General features: G+C 36.5%; 1 protein-coding gene across 3 annotated transcripts in view; it reads left to right on the top strand.

Moving 5' to 3' along the window:
* Positions 1–17,374, top strand: part of ATM (ATM serine/threonine kinase) — a 79,229-nt gene extending 61,855 nt beyond the window's left edge. For all 3 annotated transcript variants that reach the window (XM_049823682.1, XM_049823684.1, XM_049823681.1), the window contains 14 exons: positions 701–908; positions 1,864–1,977; positions 2,372–2,530; positions 3,618–3,756; positions 4,115–4,197; positions 5,502–5,642; positions 6,641–6,757; positions 9,272–9,421; positions 10,662–10,827; positions 12,155–12,241; positions 12,320–12,434; positions 14,013–14,076; positions 14,754–14,890; positions 15,024–17,374. In XM_049823682.1, coding sequence (XP_049679639.1) covers positions 701–908; positions 1,864–1,977; positions 2,372–2,530; positions 3,618–3,756; positions 4,115–4,197; positions 5,502–5,642; positions 6,641–6,757; positions 9,272–9,421; positions 10,662–10,827; positions 12,155–12,241; positions 12,320–12,434; positions 14,013–14,076; positions 14,754–14,890; positions 15,024–15,207 — 1,864 coding nt within the window. In that variant the 3' untranslated portion in view covers positions 15,208–17,374. The remainder of the gene's footprint in view (positions 1–700; positions 909–1,863; positions 1,978–2,371; positions 2,531–3,617; positions 3,757–4,114; positions 4,198–5,501; positions 5,643–6,640; positions 6,758–9,271; positions 9,422–10,661; positions 10,828–12,154; positions 12,242–12,319; positions 12,435–14,012; positions 14,077–14,753; positions 14,891–15,023) is intronic.
* The last annotated feature ends 1,615 nt before the right edge of the window (positions 17,375–18,989 follow it).

Genomic DNA, 18,989 nt, shown 5'->3' with positions numbered 1-18,989 from the left:
TAATTCTCTGGGCAAGTGGTACAGCATGGGTCACATCTCTACAGCTGAATTTTTCCTTCTCTACAAAATAGTGGTCAAATCTGTAGTGCTTGTTGCAAATAGTTTCGGAACTGTGCCTGAACACGGTCTAGGAGAGTGCTAGACAGTGTGGTCCAAAGCTAAACCAAGGAATGTTACAGCAGTTAAAAACAGTATGGATGATCATGGGCCAGAATTCACATTTATTCCCTGGATCTGTTCAGTCTGACAGGGAAAAGATTACAGAGTGGAAATAAATGAGTTTGAGATTTTTCTCAATTACACATTTGGTGAAAGAGTAGAATTCATCTTAATACAGAATTCTTAAAGATATAGTAAGAACAATTGCAAGTGAGTGGATAAATTGAACCTCAGCTGTTGGAAACTGGAGTCTTTACACAAATGATATGGACTGGATATTCACATTTACACCAATATTGAGATTAAATTATTAAAAAGAAAAAAGACATTGACTGAAAATTTACTTAGAGGGGTGGGTCTGTGTGGACATACACCAAAGCAATAGCTTCCATGATTTGGTTTCTCAGTTGTTTATTTTACTGTGCTTGTACATACAAAACAAGTTTAAAAAATGTTAAATTAGTAAGAGAACTAGGGACAACCTTGCTGTAAGTTCCTTAAGAGATAATTTGTTGTTTAAAAATAATGTCTGTTCATATAGGTATACAGTGAAGGTTCAGCGAGAACTTGAACTGGATGAGTGTGCCATACGTGCTCTAACTGAGGATCGTAAGCGTTTCTTGTGTAAAGCAGTGGAGAACTATATCAGCTGTTTACTAAGTGGAGAAGAATATGATATGTGGATCTTCCGACTCTGTTCTCTATGGCTTGAAAATTCTGGAGTTGACAGAGTCAATGAAATGATGAAGGTATATGTCTGCTGTTGCTTTTCCTTATACTTTGACATTAAATTATCCATCTTTCTTCTCCTTCTCATCCTGTGTTTCTAGAAGATGAATTATAGTACTGTGCAGTGTACTTTCCTATGTATCTCCTTAACATTTCCCTCAAAACTTTTTTTCAGTCACCATTGCTCATCAGTTAGTTTTTCATCAGTGAGAGCTGTAATTCTCAATGCATTTTAATTTAACTTAATTCAATTTAGCATTTTAATTTGACAAGTCTGTATGATTAAGCATATTTCATGATCTTTCACTATTGTCACCTTGTTCTTTACACCCTTGGATACTACCCATCTTCAACATCCTTTAGTACGTTATTCTACTTTATATAATACATACTTTTAGGTGAAAGGATATGCTTTGAGATTGTGTAACACAGTAGCTGGGGACCAGTAAAGTTCTCATTCTCAGGTTTATTCTATCATTTCTAGAATCATGCAAGAAATCTGCTAATTCTTACCTAATGATCTGTGTATAACAGAAAGCTGTATAATTTAATTATTTGCTTTGTATTATAATTAACTTTGAAAAATATAAAGTGTTCCTTTACTCATATTTTTAACACACAATTGTTTCTTGTCTTAAACTAGATTGTAATTTTTTTTCAATTAGGATTGTCTCTTGCCACAAAGAATCTAGAAATTAATTCTCAATCAATGTATCTAAGATCTGCTCTAATATAATAGAAAATAGTTTTCTTATGAAGCACTTGTAGAATTTAGGGCACAGGGACCAAGATGATGTGATACTCACTGGATTGCTATTTGCTCACACAGCAATGATTACTCTCAATTTAAAAAAGAAAGCAAAACCAAAATTGCTAGCTCTTACCTGGTATTTTGTTATTAGCTTTGTGTGTGTGTGTGTGTGTGTGTGTGTGTGTGTTTAGTGCAGCTTTCTAACTGAATTTTCTCTACTACAGAAAAATGCAGAGAAGATTCCTTCATACAAGTTTTTGCCTCTGATGTACCAGCTGGCTGCTCGGATGGGAACCAAGAGGATGGGTGGTTTAGGATTTCATGAAGTTCTGAATAATGTAATTTATGCTTTTTATATCTAAAGATATTTTGCATGGCTTAGTAGTGCATACTTCTAAAAAATACGTATCTTCCTTTGTGCAGTTGTAGCTAAATGAGTTATGTAGGTGATATAGGTGTATTAAAAATGAGTGATGCAAAATCAATATAGTGGGGGGAGAAGGGGAGAGGATTGGAGACTTTATTCCTTGCTACTTAATTGATTTTCTTGTTGTAGAATAGTCTTATGCAGGTACTTTGAATGTACTTTAGTTGTGGAAATACCATCTAAGTATTACTCTGTTTTTCTTATTAGGAACCTTAGAAGTTCAAAAGAATTAATAGTGTTAATTAAGTAATTTTTTTTCTTCTGTACAGTTTTCAATATTGGGATCTTTTTGTTTTTCTTGACAGCTAATGTCTAGAATTTCAATGGATCATCCACATCATACTTTGTTTATAATATTAGCTTTGGCAAATGCTAACAAAGATGAACTCCTCACAAAACCAGATGCAATAAGAAGAAATAAGTTAATTAAAAATGCACCGAAAGAAATCTCCCAGCTTGATGTGGTGACTACAAAAAAATTCTATTCTATTTATCACATTCAGTCTTTTCATTTTGTTAAAAAATGGAGAAAAAAAAAAAAAAGTCAAGGGGTATTTTAGTGTAGAGCTCATCAGCTGACTTGTTAAGAAAGAGTGGGAGGAAGAAAGTACTTTTAATAATTAAAAAAAACTCCTTTTGTGCATACATTGGTAATTATTATTGAAGGAAGTAATTATGGGATGGAACAAATCATGGTTAACGTGTCCTTGATGTGTGATTCTGTAAAAGGCAGTTTAGATGCAACAAAGACTTGAGTGGGTTTATTTCTAAAAGTATGTACTGAATTGAGTATTTTTTTCTGCTTTGAGTAATAACATCTGTTCTAATTAAGTATTTAGCCTTGTGTGGTATATCTTTTGTTCCTTTATATGATCTTTATATGTTAAAGCCATGATGATAGGTAATACTGAACTGTGCCTTCATGTTAATGTTGTTACAGCTTAATTTTTGTTGGAACCTGTCTTTGGAATTATCTCATATCTAGATTAATGCCCCTTTCCCCTATCACTATAGGCCTGGCATGGTTGTTTGTCATTACACTCTTACTCCCTACACTGATACAATTTTTCACCACATTTTTATGTGGCTTTTTTTCATCTTTCTCTCAGATTTGTAGTTCTTTTGTGGTCCCACCCTTAGGAGTAGGATTGTGCTAAACTCAACTAAGTCTCTCAGAGTTAGGCATGATTTTTGCCTTTTCCGTACAGGCTTTTTTTTCCAGTTGGAAGGAAATAACGGAAGCAGGAAGATGATGGAAGAACATCCAAAACTGCCTGTCCCTTTTTCTGAAGAATTTTTTGCACTTTGCCTGGACAGATTTGCTCTTTCTCCATCCCCAATAATTTTCTACTTATTATCTCAGATTAGACAACACAGAACTTTTCTTCGAATTATTTTTGTTCATATCAGGCTGTCCATTATTGCAATTTTATCTGTTTTCATAGGATGTATCTCAATTGTACTTAATTGACTGCATGTTATGATGCATCTTTAATCTTACAAGGTGCAGTTTGCAAGATCTGATATTTGTATTCTGTTGGGGTTTTTTAGGACAGAATGGAGGCTGCTAGCAATATAATCAGTATCATAAGAAAAAGGAAAGCTCATATGGTTAGAGGCGTTGAAGCACTTTGTGATGCTTACATCACATTAGCAAATGTAGATGCTACTCCATGGAAATCTCAAAGAAGTAAGTCTTGGAAAAATTGTTTTTAATAGTGAAGATGTATTTTATTTTCTTGGATAAAAAAGTATATTTCTAAGTATTGATGTTAAGTTAAAGGAGATACTGTGCTAGCAGTGTGTCCTGTTTTTGATAAATGTAGAACTTAGTCTGGATCAAAAGTCATAGTAATTACTTGCACTGTAAGGTTCAGACTTTGAGTATGAAACTCCAGAAAACTCCAGTTGTCCCGTGGTCATCATCATCAGCTTGACAGACGTATGCAATGAGGTTTTGGGTCCCAAAAGCAATGTAAGCTGCGTTTTGTGAGCTTTGATGTGTGTTTATAGTTCTGAATTTAAAAACAAATTACTTTTAATTACAGAAGGAATAAGTATTCCAGCTGACCAGCCAATTATTAAACTGAAGAACTTGGACGATGTTGTTGTTCCCACCATGGAAATTAAGGTGACTGAAGTTGAAATAAATACACAGTATAATATCAAATCTTAGACTCAACTTCAAATTTTTATAATGGCAGCGAGGGCATAGATCTCTTCATCAGATTCCCATGCTCTTTACAGGTCAGCCTACCAGGGGTACTTTCCTGTTAGATGGGAGATGCAATGTGAGATGCTTTCCTTAGGCTTTAGAAGACCTTGACCCCAAGTCTTACATTTGCTGGATAGTGGCTTATTGTGTGAAGATGGCTTTGCCACTGTTACCACTGACTAGCCTTTCATTGTCAAAGGGGGTAACAAGCTACCTAAATCCCAGAGAGGATCTTACTTTGTAAGTGCTAGTTCAGAGTTTTAGGGGGGCACTTAATGTCCAGAAAGTTGTGAGAATTAATAGATACGCCTCTTCAGCTGTTCTTAAATGGCCAGCTTATGTGTCTTTACCATTCAGTAATGGTGAATGACGCATTCCCATTAGCATAAGTGGTCGATTGTATGGGTGCACTCATTCTTAGATATCACATGCTCTACCTGGGAAGCTTACCAGTTTCAGGAGTGTAGAGCTGCTTTTTGGGCCAGCCACCTAAAATGTACATCTCACAAAGCCAAATTTCCCTGTGTTGAAGTCCCTCAGGCTATGTCTATAAAGCTAAATAAAACCAAGCCAAGGGACATTATGCCCTTTGATTTCAGAGGCCAGAAATTGCCACTCAAGCTAAATAGCATTTGTTTGTAGGGCTCTTGGTCCCAGGTGTTGGTCCTTTGTATGACTCAACAGTCAGTTTCTTTGCCTTTCTTCTTCTCCAGTACAAACTATCTGAAATAGTTGAAGGTCTGCGATGTAAACAGCTGGAGTGATATTTCCTTATAGCTAACTGAGTAGGGTTGCTTTGTGGCATGAGGATATGGAGGATGGCTGAAGATACAGATCCTGTAGATTTTAACAGTTTTAGGATTGTAGATTGAGTTTGTTTGCAGCCTAATGAAAGCCTAATGCCACCCAGCTGTACACGAACATTTTCTAGAGACAATGCTAGTTGGGACAGGCTGAAATTGTGTCAGAGCTTGTTTAGTGGAAGTCTGGAGCACCATGTCCCCTCTACCAATGAGGTGAACAAGGAGGAATCAGACTCACTCCTTTGCTCAGCATATTTTTGTAGCCTTTGTGGGTGTTATCCTTGTAGATGATGGTATGCTTATATTAATATTTAGCATATAGTCTGCTAATGAGGTTTGCAAACAACTCATTACCACTTTCTCTGAGTGAAATGGAGGTAATATTTATATTAATTTTAAACTAATTTATAATTTCAGGTGGATCCCACAGGACGTTATGAAAATTTGGTGACAATAAGGTCTTTTAAGCCAGAATTTCGGTTAGCAGGAGGCCTGAATCTGCCTAAAATAATAGATTGTGTAGGGTCAGATGGTAAAGAAAGGAGGCAGCTGGTAAAGGTAAGTTCTGTCAGTTGTAATAACATCTCAGAGACTTGGCATGTAGAAATTTTTTTGAAGTTCTCGTGTCAGTTTTCTCATGTATCACTTCTGTACCTTGAGCAGACTTTTCACAGTTCAGTGTCAGTTTTCTCAGGGCAGAAGTGCTTTAATAAAGGAAATTACAAAGTAATAATAAGTAATATAACAACAACATAATAATAATAATATCTAATAATAAGTAATAATATTTAATATTTTTGTAACTATTTTTCAGTAATGCATGTAATATACAGTAGCTTACCTGACAACAACCAGATCTTGCGTGGTCATGCCTCAAGGAGTGACCTGGACTGTACAGCAAGTAAAAGCTATCAACATTTTGTGTTAAATACCTCCTTTTTTCTTTCTTCCCCATATAAAAAGAACTAAGATTCAGAGACAATCAAAAACATTCACATAGAAACACAAATCTCTCAAAAAATTTATTTCTCATTAAACTCAATTGATTTCATTCTGTCTCTCTTTGAATGTAAACATTCAGCAGCTGCTGGGAGAATTCTGTTTTGCTGTTAAGTATCGGGTAGTTTTGCAAGTTTTAAAGAGAAGCATAAATCACTAGATCTGCATCCACTAATCGGAACTGCAGCACCAACTGATGCTGCTTCAGCTGTGTGCTGGATTGCTAAATATGGTGAATGAAACATCCATTTTTTTAAAAGGGTACCGTGAGGCAGGTAGGTCAATTGAAACCTTAATCAAATAACATTTGTCAAAAAAAAAAAAGAAGAAAAAGGTGATGTTTTAAGTTAATGATGGTTCTGCTTAAGCAGCTGAGCACTATTAGAAAACCAAATGCAGAGAAAAACAGTTGTTAATTACATTTTATTACAGGTGATTATTGTGGAAAAGTAACTTGTGTTTTGTGAAAATTTTTTAAATAACTTTTTAACGTTGTTGAACAAGAAGTTGGATGCTGAAAAGTGTTCTTTTAACTGCTTTTTCTGCTTATGCTAAAGGGGCGTGATGACCTGAGACAAGATGCTGTTATGCAGCAGGTTTTCCAGATGTGCAATACATTGCTCCAGCAAAACACTGAAACACGAAAGAGAAAATTAACAATCCGAAGATACAAGGTAACACTAAACAGCTGCTGCAGCAGAGGAGTAACTGCTACCAATAAAGCATATTTCTCCATTCTCCTCTTTTTAACCCAAAGACAATATGAAAGTGTATTTATTTGTGTGTTGTTAAAATATTCACTGCTCCTTTAAGGTATGGAATAAACAATTAATACAATTTAATTATTAAAATTACAACAATTATTACAATTTAATTTTTTTCTAAATCCTTAAAAAAAATTCTGATGCCAAATGTATATTTAAATACTCTTCAAAGCTTTCTTTACATGAACTTATAATTGAAAAGGAATTAAGTCATGCGCTGTCCTTGAACTGTAAGTTGCTAGTTATTGAACTTGAGCATACAAGCTTGTTTATGAATTCTCATCCATTTTAGTGTTGCGATATTCCTTAATTGATAATTAATTTTAGTCTTGCAGTATTCCTTACAATTGAATCCAGAAGTCCCATCTACTGTCTGTTCATGCAGAATTTGAATTGCAGAACTGTTTTTGTTGGAATTGGAAATACAAGAATGAATTCTTATTGTGAATGCAGAAAGTGTATTTGAACTGGAACTTTCCCCTCCTCCTTCCTTTTTACGTGCTTGGGTTTATAACAAAAGCTATGAAGGTGACCTCTGAATAAGTACTCTCTAAGTAAAAGTTCTTGTCTTTGACAAATGAGAAATGTGCACTCCAGAATCTCTAAAGGAGCTTATCTGGATTGCTAGCATAGTTTTAAGAATTCACAGGTGGAGTTAGAGTCGCGGTTTTTTGACTAATTTTCAATGAAGACTCAGGTTTTTATGTGTGCAAAAATGAATGAGATAAAGACAGTTTAATAGGTAAAGCAAAAGCTGCACACACAAGCAAAGCACAAGGAATTCATTCACTGCTTCCCATGGGCAGGCAGGTGTTCAGCCATCTCCAGGACAGCAGGGCTCCATCACACGTAACAGTGACTTGGGAAGACAAACCCCATCATTCTGAAGGTTCCCCCTTCCCTCTTCTTCCCCCACCTTTATATGCTGATCATGTCATATGGTCTGGAATATCCCTTGGGTCAGTCGGGGTCAGCTGTCCCAGCTGTGTCCCGTCCCAGCTCCTTGTGCCCCCCCAGCCTGCTCGCTGGTGGGGTTGGGGGAGTAGCAGCAAAGCCCTTGGCTCTGTGTGAGCACCACTCAGCAGGAATGAAAACATCCCTCTGTTATCAACACTGTTTTCAGCACACATCTGAAATACAGCCCCATGCTAGCTACTATGAAGAAAATTACCTCTGTCCCAGCTGAAACCAGCACACTGCTACAGCAATTGAGGTAACTCAGCAGCAACCCCATGCAGAACTGCAGGCTCGGGGAAGAGTGTCTGGAAAGCTGCCCGGCAGAAAAGGACCTGGGGGTGCTGGTTGACAGCTGGCTGAATGTGAGCCAGCAGTGTGCCCAGGTGGCCAAGAAGGCCAATAGCACCCTGCCCTGTATCAGAAATAGCGTGGCCAGCAGGAGCAAGGAGGTGGTTCTGAACAGGAGGCACTGGTGAGGCCGCACCTCGAGTGCTGTGTTCAGTTTTGGGCCCCTCCCTACAAGACAGATATTGAGGTGCTGGAGCATGTCCAGACAAGGGCAACCAAGTTGGTGAGGGGCCTGGAGCACAAGTCTTACGAGGAGTGGCTGAGGGAACTGGGGTTGTTTAGTCTAGAAAAGAGGAGGCTGAGGGGAGACTTACTGCTCTCTACAACTACCTGAAAGGGGGTTGTAGTGAGGTGGGTGTTGGTCTCTTCTGTCAGGTGGCTGGAGATAGGACGAGAGGAAATGGCCTCAAGTTGAGGCAAGGGAGATTTAGGTTAGATATTAGGAAAAAAATTTTTACTGAGAGGGTTGTCAGACATTGGAATAGGCTGCCCAGGGAAGTGGTTGAGTCACCATCCCTGGAGGTATTCAAAAAGCAAGTGGACGGGGTACTTCAGGACATGGTTTAGTGGGCATGGTTGATGGTTGGACTGGATGATCTTGAAGGTCTTTTCCAACCTAAATGATTCTATGATTCTATTACAGCCAGTTATGAAGTGAGAAACTGTTCCCTAGGATGGAAAGCAGAGTAAGACAAACCTAATATGTTCAGACAGCTACCATATGTTTGTTCCAGATTTTACTTTTTGTGTGAAATTTCCACAATGCTTGTATTATCCCATTCAAGCATAGCAAGCTGTTGGCAATCAGGTCATTCAGAATACCAACGCAAACATGCAAATTGAGTATAATCAATAAGTTGTATTGAAGTACCTAGTGGAAGGTTCTCTGGTCTAGGAAGAAATTTGCAAGTATTTGATTGACAGAAAAACCTTGAGTGTATTTTTTATATGTGTATTTAGAACATATATTGGGGTAAGCTGTATGGTTTGGAGGGTTTTTGTTGTTGCTTGGGTTTTTTTTAAAACAAACACAAATATACACCCACACTCTGTGGTATGCATATTCATAGTTGTGTGTGTATAACCCTTCCCCATGTAGCAGTGGTTTTGTTTTTACAGGTGGTTCCCCTTTCTCAGAGAAGTGGTGTTCTTGAGTGGTGCTCGGGAACAACTCCCATTGGGGAGTTTCTTGTGAATGCCAACGAGGGAGCTCACAAGAGATACAGGCCAAAAGATTATTCCAGTTATCAGTGTCAGGAAATAATGATGGTGAGTCAAAATAATTAAAGAAAAATATCTGGCTTACATTCTTTTACACAGAGGGTTGGTTTTTTACATATTTATAGAGAATTATATACTATGCTCTAAGTATATCATAATGAATATGACCAGTGGCGTGAAATTAGTAGTTCTTCAAACTAATCTGAATGCAGCCTGGGAAGAGTTCTTACAAAACCAAAAATTGTTAAATGAATGACTGTTGCAGGAAAGATTTGAATATAGCTGAATCTCCAAGAAATCTGTGAACTCTTTTCTGGAATATCAATCTATCGGAATTCCAAAGTGATCATTACAGAGAACCAACAGTGTCAGTATAAGGTTATCTGACAGATTTAAGTTATATTTGTCATGTTTCTCGTTGCATTGAAAAAATCATTTTTACTTTCACGAATAAACCAAAATTATAAATACTAGTCCTTGAAAATAAAAACATGGTTTTAGAATGCAGCTGAGATGAATATAATGGCTTAATTGCTGTTAGTATGAAGGGGTCTGGCTTCTCCTCCACCATGACAGCCATGTACCTTACACCCCCCCACAGTGAGTCACCACAGGGAGCTAAGCCAAAGAAGACTAACTTTATGTAAACTGGCAGAAAAATACCTGGTTCAGTAGATAGAAGTAGGGGAAGGTTCTTTCTTCTGATGGTAGGTAGCTGTTATGTGGATTCAGCTGGTTTAGTTTAGTTCCACAAACCACCTCACCATACGTTTAGAATATTGCAATTTTACTTTATATCACCATGATTGTGCAAGAAATTATTTCTTTAAGTTGTATAGTACTAACAGGATGAAAGTATATTTAAATCTGGCTTTGTGCAGCTTTTGCATGTGAATGAGTGAGAATGACTTTCTTGCAGTGACATGAGCCATCAGATAAGCAAAGGTACCAGAACAGAGTGCAAGAGGAAGTATCTCCCAACAAGATGTGCTTACCTGTACCTGCATATAAAATATACATATGCTGAGCCAAAGAAATGGGAGTGTGTTTTTTACATGTAGCCCATGAGTTGTGTATGAAAATTTAATTTAATAAAACAGATAGATAGGTGCACTAAAGATTGCTGTAAAAAAGACATTAATTCATAGCTCAGAGAGGGAAAGGAGTGAGAACAGCATTTAATGGAGGGGAGAGGGGTAGAAAGGAGGAATCTGTTTATTTCAAAGGCAGAGGTAATTTCCTTTCGGAGCAGTCAGTCATGGGGAAAACATTTTGTATTTGTTTAAAGGGTGCACAAAAGAAACATTCTGAAGAGAAATACAACATCTTCATGAAAGTCTGCGAGAACTTTCAGCCTGTGTTTCGTTATTTCTGCATGGAAAAATTCCTGGATCCAGCTGTGTGGTTTGAAAAACGATTGGCGTACACTCGCAGTGTGGCCACGTCTTCTATAGGTATTATATTGGATTATTAACATGGACTTTTTAGATTCTGTAGACTAAGAGTTTGTACCATTTCAGAGGTAATGGCTATTCTGCTTTTGTCACATGTCATAAAAGGGGCAGTAGGGGGCAAAAACTGCCAGCAAGAACACCAGCATTCTTTTTGTAATTAAGATTTCTGATTCATCCCCCCACTCCCCTGCTGCCCCTTTTTGCAGTAGAAAAACAATGAAATTCTGTTGGTTTTTTTTTTATATAGTGGTTTGTATTTTTAAGTTCTGGTAGGCTTCTTTAAAGTTTCTACCTGACTAATTCTGTTGTTTTGATTTATCATGTACTCTTTTAATCTCAGATATTTTAACTGAGTTGAAAACCTTAATCTTTTACTTTCTTTGTACTGGCATCATTAGCCATGGCTGAAATGGTTTTTTAAGCTTTGGCATTTTCACCTTGATTTTTGTGTCTTAATAAGGAGATATATGTACTTGGACTGTGGATTTCCTTTGGATGACTCACTTCTATATGGAGTCTTTGGAAGACATTTGATAGTAGATTGTATACATTGCAGTAGATCCTCTTTTAGATGTTAGCATGTTGTTTATACACCTCTTTTTGCTGAAAAAAATGAAGTAGATGTATAGTTCAGGAAAATTCAGATGAAAGATTTTTGTAGCAAATACTACTGCTATCTATGTCCATTACCTAATAGAAAAACAGTAAAGGGTGTAATTTGCAGCAAGGGAGATTTAATTTGAAGGGTTTCTACATTTAAGGACAGTAAAGTGCTGAAATAGGCTTACACAAAAGATCTTATAAATTGTGTCACTGGAGATTTTTAAAATTGACTTAGACAAGAATCACTCAGGAACTATTTAGGTATGGTTGAGCTGCCCCTACTGAATTATGTGCAGTCCTGTTTTCTGGATTACATGATACTGTGAGTTAAAAGGTTTTTTTAAAAATAGTAATAATAAACCCTAATTTTCTTGTGCACTTGGCTTTTATCCTTTTTTTTAAAAAAAAAAAAAACACTGTGAAATTGTTTGGTTAACCTGTCTACAGAGAGAAATGGGAAGGAGTCTGTGGAGTAGATGAAACAATACACATCTGTATGAGAATAACCTTTTTACAACTGTATTCAGTTAACCTTTTGAGTTTGGATTTGTGGAGTGGCATTTGCTCTTTGCTGGAGTAATATGTATACACGGGGGAAGAAATAGTCTCACTTTTAATTTGTTTGCACGTGTTACACTGATTCTAATAATCTTCTCTTTGTTAAATTTTCCCTGGTTTTTATGGCATGTAAATATGGTTTCAGCACTTAACCTTTTTGTTTTAGTTGGCTACATTCTTGGACTTGGAGACAGACACGTTCAGAATATCTTGATAGATGAACAAACGGCAGAACTAGTGCATATAGATCTGGGTAAGTAGGACAGGTAAGAGAACCTTAATTTTTCTTTACTTTAACATTTTTTAAAACACTTCTTATCCTTTCATTTAGGGGTTGCTTTTGAGCAAGGTAAAATCCTTCCCACACCAGAGACTGTTCCATTTAGATTAACCAGGGACATTGTGGATGGAATGGGTATTACTGGCGTGGAAGGAGTCTTCAGAAGGTAAGTGCTCCTGTATTGCATAGGGGTAAGGAGGCAGCAGAGTACCTTCGGCATTAACATTGTTACATGTTAAATAGTTCCCATGCTTGAGAGGAGACTCAGATTTCTGCTGATAGTATCCAAACCTAAATGCTGTCCTCTAATTCATACACTCTTATTTATATAACCAATTACAAGTTCATTATTGTTGCTCAGCTTTTCATATTCTTCACTAATAATAGGTTATTGTCACCCTCTTGTGGAATTCTGGGATGGCTCAGTGCTTCCAAAGGCTCCACAGCTAAATTTCATCCCTTGATTTAGACTGCTGGATTTTTTTCCTTCAGAACTAAGTATTTCTTTCAGAGCTATACTATATATTTGGAGCTAATAAGTTTCTTTGAACCATTTTGTTCTGTTTCTTATTTCTGTTCAGTTTTATGCAAGTAATTTGCAGTCTTTTCCTCTTTTGGATCATATATTTGATATTACTTTGCAAGTGCAATATGTCAATCCCACAATAAATTTGAGCTGGAAAACAGAAGAATCCTAAAAGGGCTGAGTTTCTGTCAACCTCCATCCTATCTTCTGTGAATGACCCAAGAGAGCCCTGAAAAGGAGGACATTTCTCTCTTTGTGATGTTTGCAAACCCCAAATTTCTTGTCTTTAAAAAAGTACATAGTGTTGTCTTTGTAAGGTAGCAATTAACGTTAATAAGTAGTTCCTAATATACCTTTGTCCTGTGAAGGAACAATCACTGTCACTTCTATTCTAAACGTGATGCTGTCAAATTCACAGTTCCGTGTTACTTCTGAAACTTTTGTCCGATGATACAGAAAAACATTAATTGTTTGGCTGCAGCTGAAGCAAATACAGTATAAAAAGTACTGGCGCAGATAACTGTTTCTGCCTCAGCCAGATTGACTTGTAACTAACAGTTTAGGTGTAAGTGCTTAAAGAAGTCCTCTCAAGATGGGGTGTGAACATAGTTAACTTTGTTGGATGTGTTCTCATCCTGAAGTAGACAGGAGGCCTAATCCCCCTTTCACTGGAGTACCTGTCCTGTAAGGAAAGTTTTGTATTCCTTCCACAAGTTTAGTTTGCTTGGGAGTGAATGGAGGTAACCACTTCTGTATCTAAACTCATTGGAGAGATTTCAGAAATAGTTTGAAGTCTGGCTACTGTGCTCATTTCATGTTAAGGAACCCTACCAAGATTCTCCAGCATGTTGCAGAGCACGTGGCACACACGTTTTCATCCAGCCAAGCAGTTCTGCCATTGTGACATACCTGAACAGTCAGTGTTAACTCAGTGGTTAATTATGCATATAGAAACATTCCAGGCAGTGAAACGGGTAATCTCTTTCCCAGCGGGAATATATTCAGTGAACTACCCAGTCTTCTTCTGGTCTTACATTTCTAAATTTCTTTTTTTTTTTTTTTTTTTTTCCCCCCCTCTAAAAGGGAAATATCAAAGAGGTTACTTAAATGTTAGAAATTAACTTTTAAGAAGGGTACAAATATCTGTTATTTAAATGATGAAAATAACATTCTATTTTACCAAAATTAACCTAAAAATACAGTAAAAAATTTTTCTAGATGCTGTGAGAAAACAATGACTGTTATGAGAAATTCTCAAGAAGCTTTGCTGACTATTGTAGAGGTAAGCATTTTTTCATTCTTTCTGCTAGTAACCTGCCAGTATATCCTCAGTTTCTTGTTTTTGTCTTCATATGCATTACTGTACCAAATATTCATGTAGGGTTTTTTTGCTGAATTTGAATGTAGTAGTGTTGGCCAGATTTGTTAATTCATGTAATCTTCAATAAAATCAAGACCAGCTTGCATTTTCTATGGTAACTATTCGTTTCAGGCAGATGCTGTTTTCCCTCTTCAGTATCTAAATGTTTCTAGCCATAGTGCAACATTACTAGCATGAGTAGTGCTGATTGAATTAAGTCCTCTTTGCATAAGTCACAAAGAAGAGAATGAAAGTAATTTTTTAAAGCAGCTTACGCTATGCATTAAAAACTAACAATGATATTTAGTTCCTAGAAGAGTATTAAAAGCTTACCTCTTCGTTGCTGAGATGGGACTAGGTGGCAAAACTGAGTCAAGTATGAACAACACAAATACCTGCAAATGACCAGATGTAGTTTTATTGTTCGATTGTCTACTAAGCAATTTAGCCCAATTCTATTGGATGTAAGAAAAACCCGCAAACCTCCTAATATTGTGGTTAGCGTGAGTATTACCAACTGAGTATTTCTTTTCCTGCTAGGGCACTGAACTAGCTGTAATTAACAGTTTAAATTAAATAGAGGTTTATTTACTGTGTAGGTGCTGCTATATGATCCTCTTTTCGACTGGACCATGAACCCCTTGAAAGCGTTGTATTTGCAGCAGAGACCAGAGGATGAGGCTGACATGAGCTCTACACCCAATACTGATCCACAGGAATGTAAAAGGAAAGCCAGGTGCAAGATTTTTTTTTTCTTACTGTCTGCCTACTGCACTGTTGCCTTGCTTTATGTTTTTCTTACTCAGTGTTGCTCATGTTGTTCAGAATCCATATCTAGTGCACCTGTTTTTCTTTTTTTGTTCTGCCAGCAATGATGACCAGAGTTTTAACAAAGTGGCTGAGCGTGTTCTGATGAGACTTCAGGAGAAGCTGAAAGGTGTTGAGGAGGGAACAGTGCTTAGTGTGGGAGGCCAGGTGAACCTCCTCATACAGCAGGCCATGGACCCTAAAAATCTAAGCCAGCTCTTTCCTGGATGGAAACCCTGGGTGTGACTTGGAAGGATCCAACACATTTTTAGAAGAAACCTATTTTTATGCACCAAGTGTCTTAACATTTCATATTGGTATTTCACAATTAAAACTTGTATCAGGAGTAACCATGAAGGCTCATACGTATTAGGATTCAGTGGATGTTTGGGGTTTGGGGTTTTTTTCAATAACCTATTACTGAGAAAACTTTTTTTTTTCCTGGTCCACTTATGTTCACCATACACTATAAAACACCAACCAGTGCTTTGATGATACTTGTGACCTGCAAACTTTGCTTGGGCATACTGGATGCTTTATATTCTTAAAGCCTGAGATTCATCACTTTTGTGTAGAGACTGTGTAGAACGGATGGTCTGAAAACCAAGAGTCATGAAATAACTAGCTAAATTGCATTTCAAAAGGGGGGTTATACTTTAAAGATAATGCTACAGTGAATATAAAAGAAAACCAGAGAACCTCATGTTTAACAAACTGAGGATTTTGGGGTTGTTTTTTAGCTTGGTTAAATGGACAGTTCTTTAGATACAGACTTCGAGCCAAGTATAATACAGCTGCTTTTTTTCCTGTTGTAAATGAAATTATGTTGGTACTTTATAACATTACTTTAATAGTACAAAACAATTTAAAATACTTAGCTTTTGTAGCTCAGACTCTTGATGAAATAGACTGACTATATAATGAAGCTTAGCATACCAGATATGCCTCTAAAGCAAACAGTCATTCTTTATCTGGAATAAACACCTATCATAAACTTTGTACTACCATTTACAGAAGACATTGTTCCTTCTGAAATAAAAAGACCTACTGTAATTGGATAGTCAATGAATATGGATAATTAGAGAATCCACTCAAATAACAGTCTCACTGGTATATTTTAATAAATCTTCCCAAATCATATTCATATTTAAAAATATGAATAAAATTTGGCATACTCTCACACATAAAGTTTACACTTTATGCATTTTTATAGCAGTATAAGTGAAGAATTTCTGTTCTAACTAACATTTCATTGATTTTTATTTGTACAATGTTCACACAATTTTTATGCTGTATCTTTGTTTTTTAAGTTAATGTCAACATGGCAAGATGGTTCTTTTGTGTTACATTTTCATGAAGCTGACATAAATGTCTATTGATCCTTGGAACCAGAAGCGCATCCTGGCTTTTCTGTGGGGAATAACTCTCATCCAGGGATAAAGGGATTTGTTCTCTGAAAATGACACTTACCTGACAGAGCACACACTCTGTATCTGAATTTTAAATGACACTTTAGGAAAGGGAGAAAAGTGCTACCAAGCAATTACAGAATGGCAGGTAGGAAAGAACTAAACAAAAAGCACTTAAGTTTTTATTTTTAAACACAAATTTAAAAAATCGAGTATAATTTCTGGAATTTTTTCTCATGCTTCCTATGGAGGAAATTCTTTAGGCATTTTGGGGGTTATTTAATATTAGAACTCTAGCTAATCATATAAATGAATATTGCATAAAAGCCCTTGGCAGATCCTGTCCTTCCTTCATGAGCTACTGATGTTCCACTTAGATACTTTCATCTTGCTCGGCTGCAATTTAGGGTTTTTTACTTACAGCCAACAGTGAAATCATTAATATTGATACAGTTTTCTCAGGAAAGTCTAACTTCAGAGGAAAGAATTTAATTATTCCTCTGCAATGCTGTTAACTTGGTGTTTCATGCCTATATTTTGAATGTCCATATATTTTAATTGTTCAAGCTGAATGAAATGCAAATAAAAAATGCATTAAATATTGTAAATGTAATTGAAACCTGCTTACATTGTTTGTAAGTTCCTGTAGCAGTGAAACACCAGTTAGCTGACAAACGTGAAAACAGTTTGAGTTACTAACAAACCTTAGTCTCCAAAACACTGTCAAAATGAGTGTGACACAATGCTGTTTGAGATCTGTGTTCAACTAATCTAACATTCTTAAGATAATTGTCATCTTAAGATAATTGTCATCTTAAGATAATTGGCAAAACCTCATGTAGCCAAATAGTAATTAGCAGAGACTCTGCTTTCCTTTTGTTCCAGTAACGCCTTAATTTTTAAAAGTCAAAATCAGAAAGTGAATGGTTTGCAAAAATGTATCATCTATAGCTACACACTTTTCCTTGTATAAGAATAGAAAAATAAAACCTGGGTGGAAATGCTGTTTAGTTCTGAACAGTGGTTTTGTCACAAATGCTACTACTGATGGTAAGGTGGATTAGTATTTGAGAGCCTCAAATATATATACTATATTAATAAGCTAGAAATATGTGAAGACAAGTCAAGTATTAATTTTAGTAGTATTTTTTTTCTTGGAATGCGTCTTAGTATAGAAAAGATAATTCCTAAGAAAAATGAGCCTGTGGTCTAGTATGATGGGGAAGAGTTTTTAAACAGCAACATGTTTATTTGAAATTAGCTTTTTCTGGAGAAACTTCTGTTAGAGAAATGTCCTCAGGAGTATGAACTGTAAAAAAGTTAAGTGTTAGCAGGTAAACCTATTTGAATTACATACCTGACTGAACTTTTCCATCAGCAAAGAACTGATTCCATGAATTCCTATTCCATGAATAGGAATCAGATTAAACTGGCCACCTGGTACATCCAACTTAAATAAAACAAGGATGTCAGTCTTCATGAGTGCAGATCTGAAAACTTCTATTGTTCTTAGAGATAAAACCACCCAGAAATAATTTTCTCAGTAACTATGAATTAAGTAGGACACTATTCTATGTTACTATGAAACTCTTGAGTTTATATAAAGTATTCACTACAATTAACTAAATATACTACTAAATATTTTTAAATGCACTAAAATGTTAGGCTTCATATTTTCAGGGGATAATGCACTCTATTATACATTGTTACTAATTGTACTCTTCATGAATATTGTTACCATATCTGCACAAGTGGTAATGCTTCAATGACAAAGGGTCAATAAAGAGTTTGTAAAGAGGTGATTCCAAAATCTGCCCAGGGAATTTGTTTGTGTGATTGGTAAGTGATGACACTATACTTTTTTACTGCTACTTTCATCCCTGTGAATTTAAAGCTAAAGTAAGGCAGTCGTGTTGTTTTGTGGAACCTGCAGATAGCCTGAAACAGCTCTCGGGGAGATTACCTCATACCAGTACTTAATGATGACACCTAAATATTAGCATTAAATAAAACTGTTCATTTCAGCAGGTAGGTTGAAGAGTGAAACCACAGCAATAAAGCTGGGAAGTGTGCAAGGGAGGTTTTAGGTTCTCTTCCCACCACATTTCAAAGTCTTGCCTGTATCCTGATTTATAGGAGAAGACTAACGTGTTGTTCACGTAACACATGCTCTCATCATCTATCGTGTACATTAACACTGTAAGTACACCTATACTTCAGCTTTCAGAACTGCATAGTGAATAATGTCAGTAATATCTTTTAAGGGTGCACACAACTTCTGCTCTCCCCGCTTCCTCATTCTTTCCTCACTACTGCATGTGTGTCCACAAAAAATGAGGCACAAAGTGACTACACCCTTGCCTGCCCTGGAGAGTTCCCACTGCAGCATCCATAGCTGTTCCACCCTCTCTCCACAGCCATTTTGCCAAACTACGCACAACATACAACAGATTTGAGCTTATTTGATTGCCTCACTTGCTGTATACCACTTATGCTGGATGCAAAGCAGAAAGGATTGTAAGAAAATGCAACTACATATAGAAGATCCTTCTGTTGAAAGAACCTCTGTTCTTGCATTGAGTTATGAAGAAGTCCTCTACTCTTAAAAATTCGTCGGCT

Source organism: Accipiter gentilis, chromosome 19 (assembly GCF_929443795.1).
Source record: "Accipiter gentilis chromosome 19, bAccGen1.1, whole genome shotgun sequence".
Taxonomy (NCBI): Eukaryota; Metazoa; Chordata; class Aves; order Accipitriformes; family Accipitridae; genus Astur; species Astur gentilis.
Note: the sequence above shows the minus strand (reverse complement) of the source record. Positions and strands in the feature narration are given on the sequence as shown.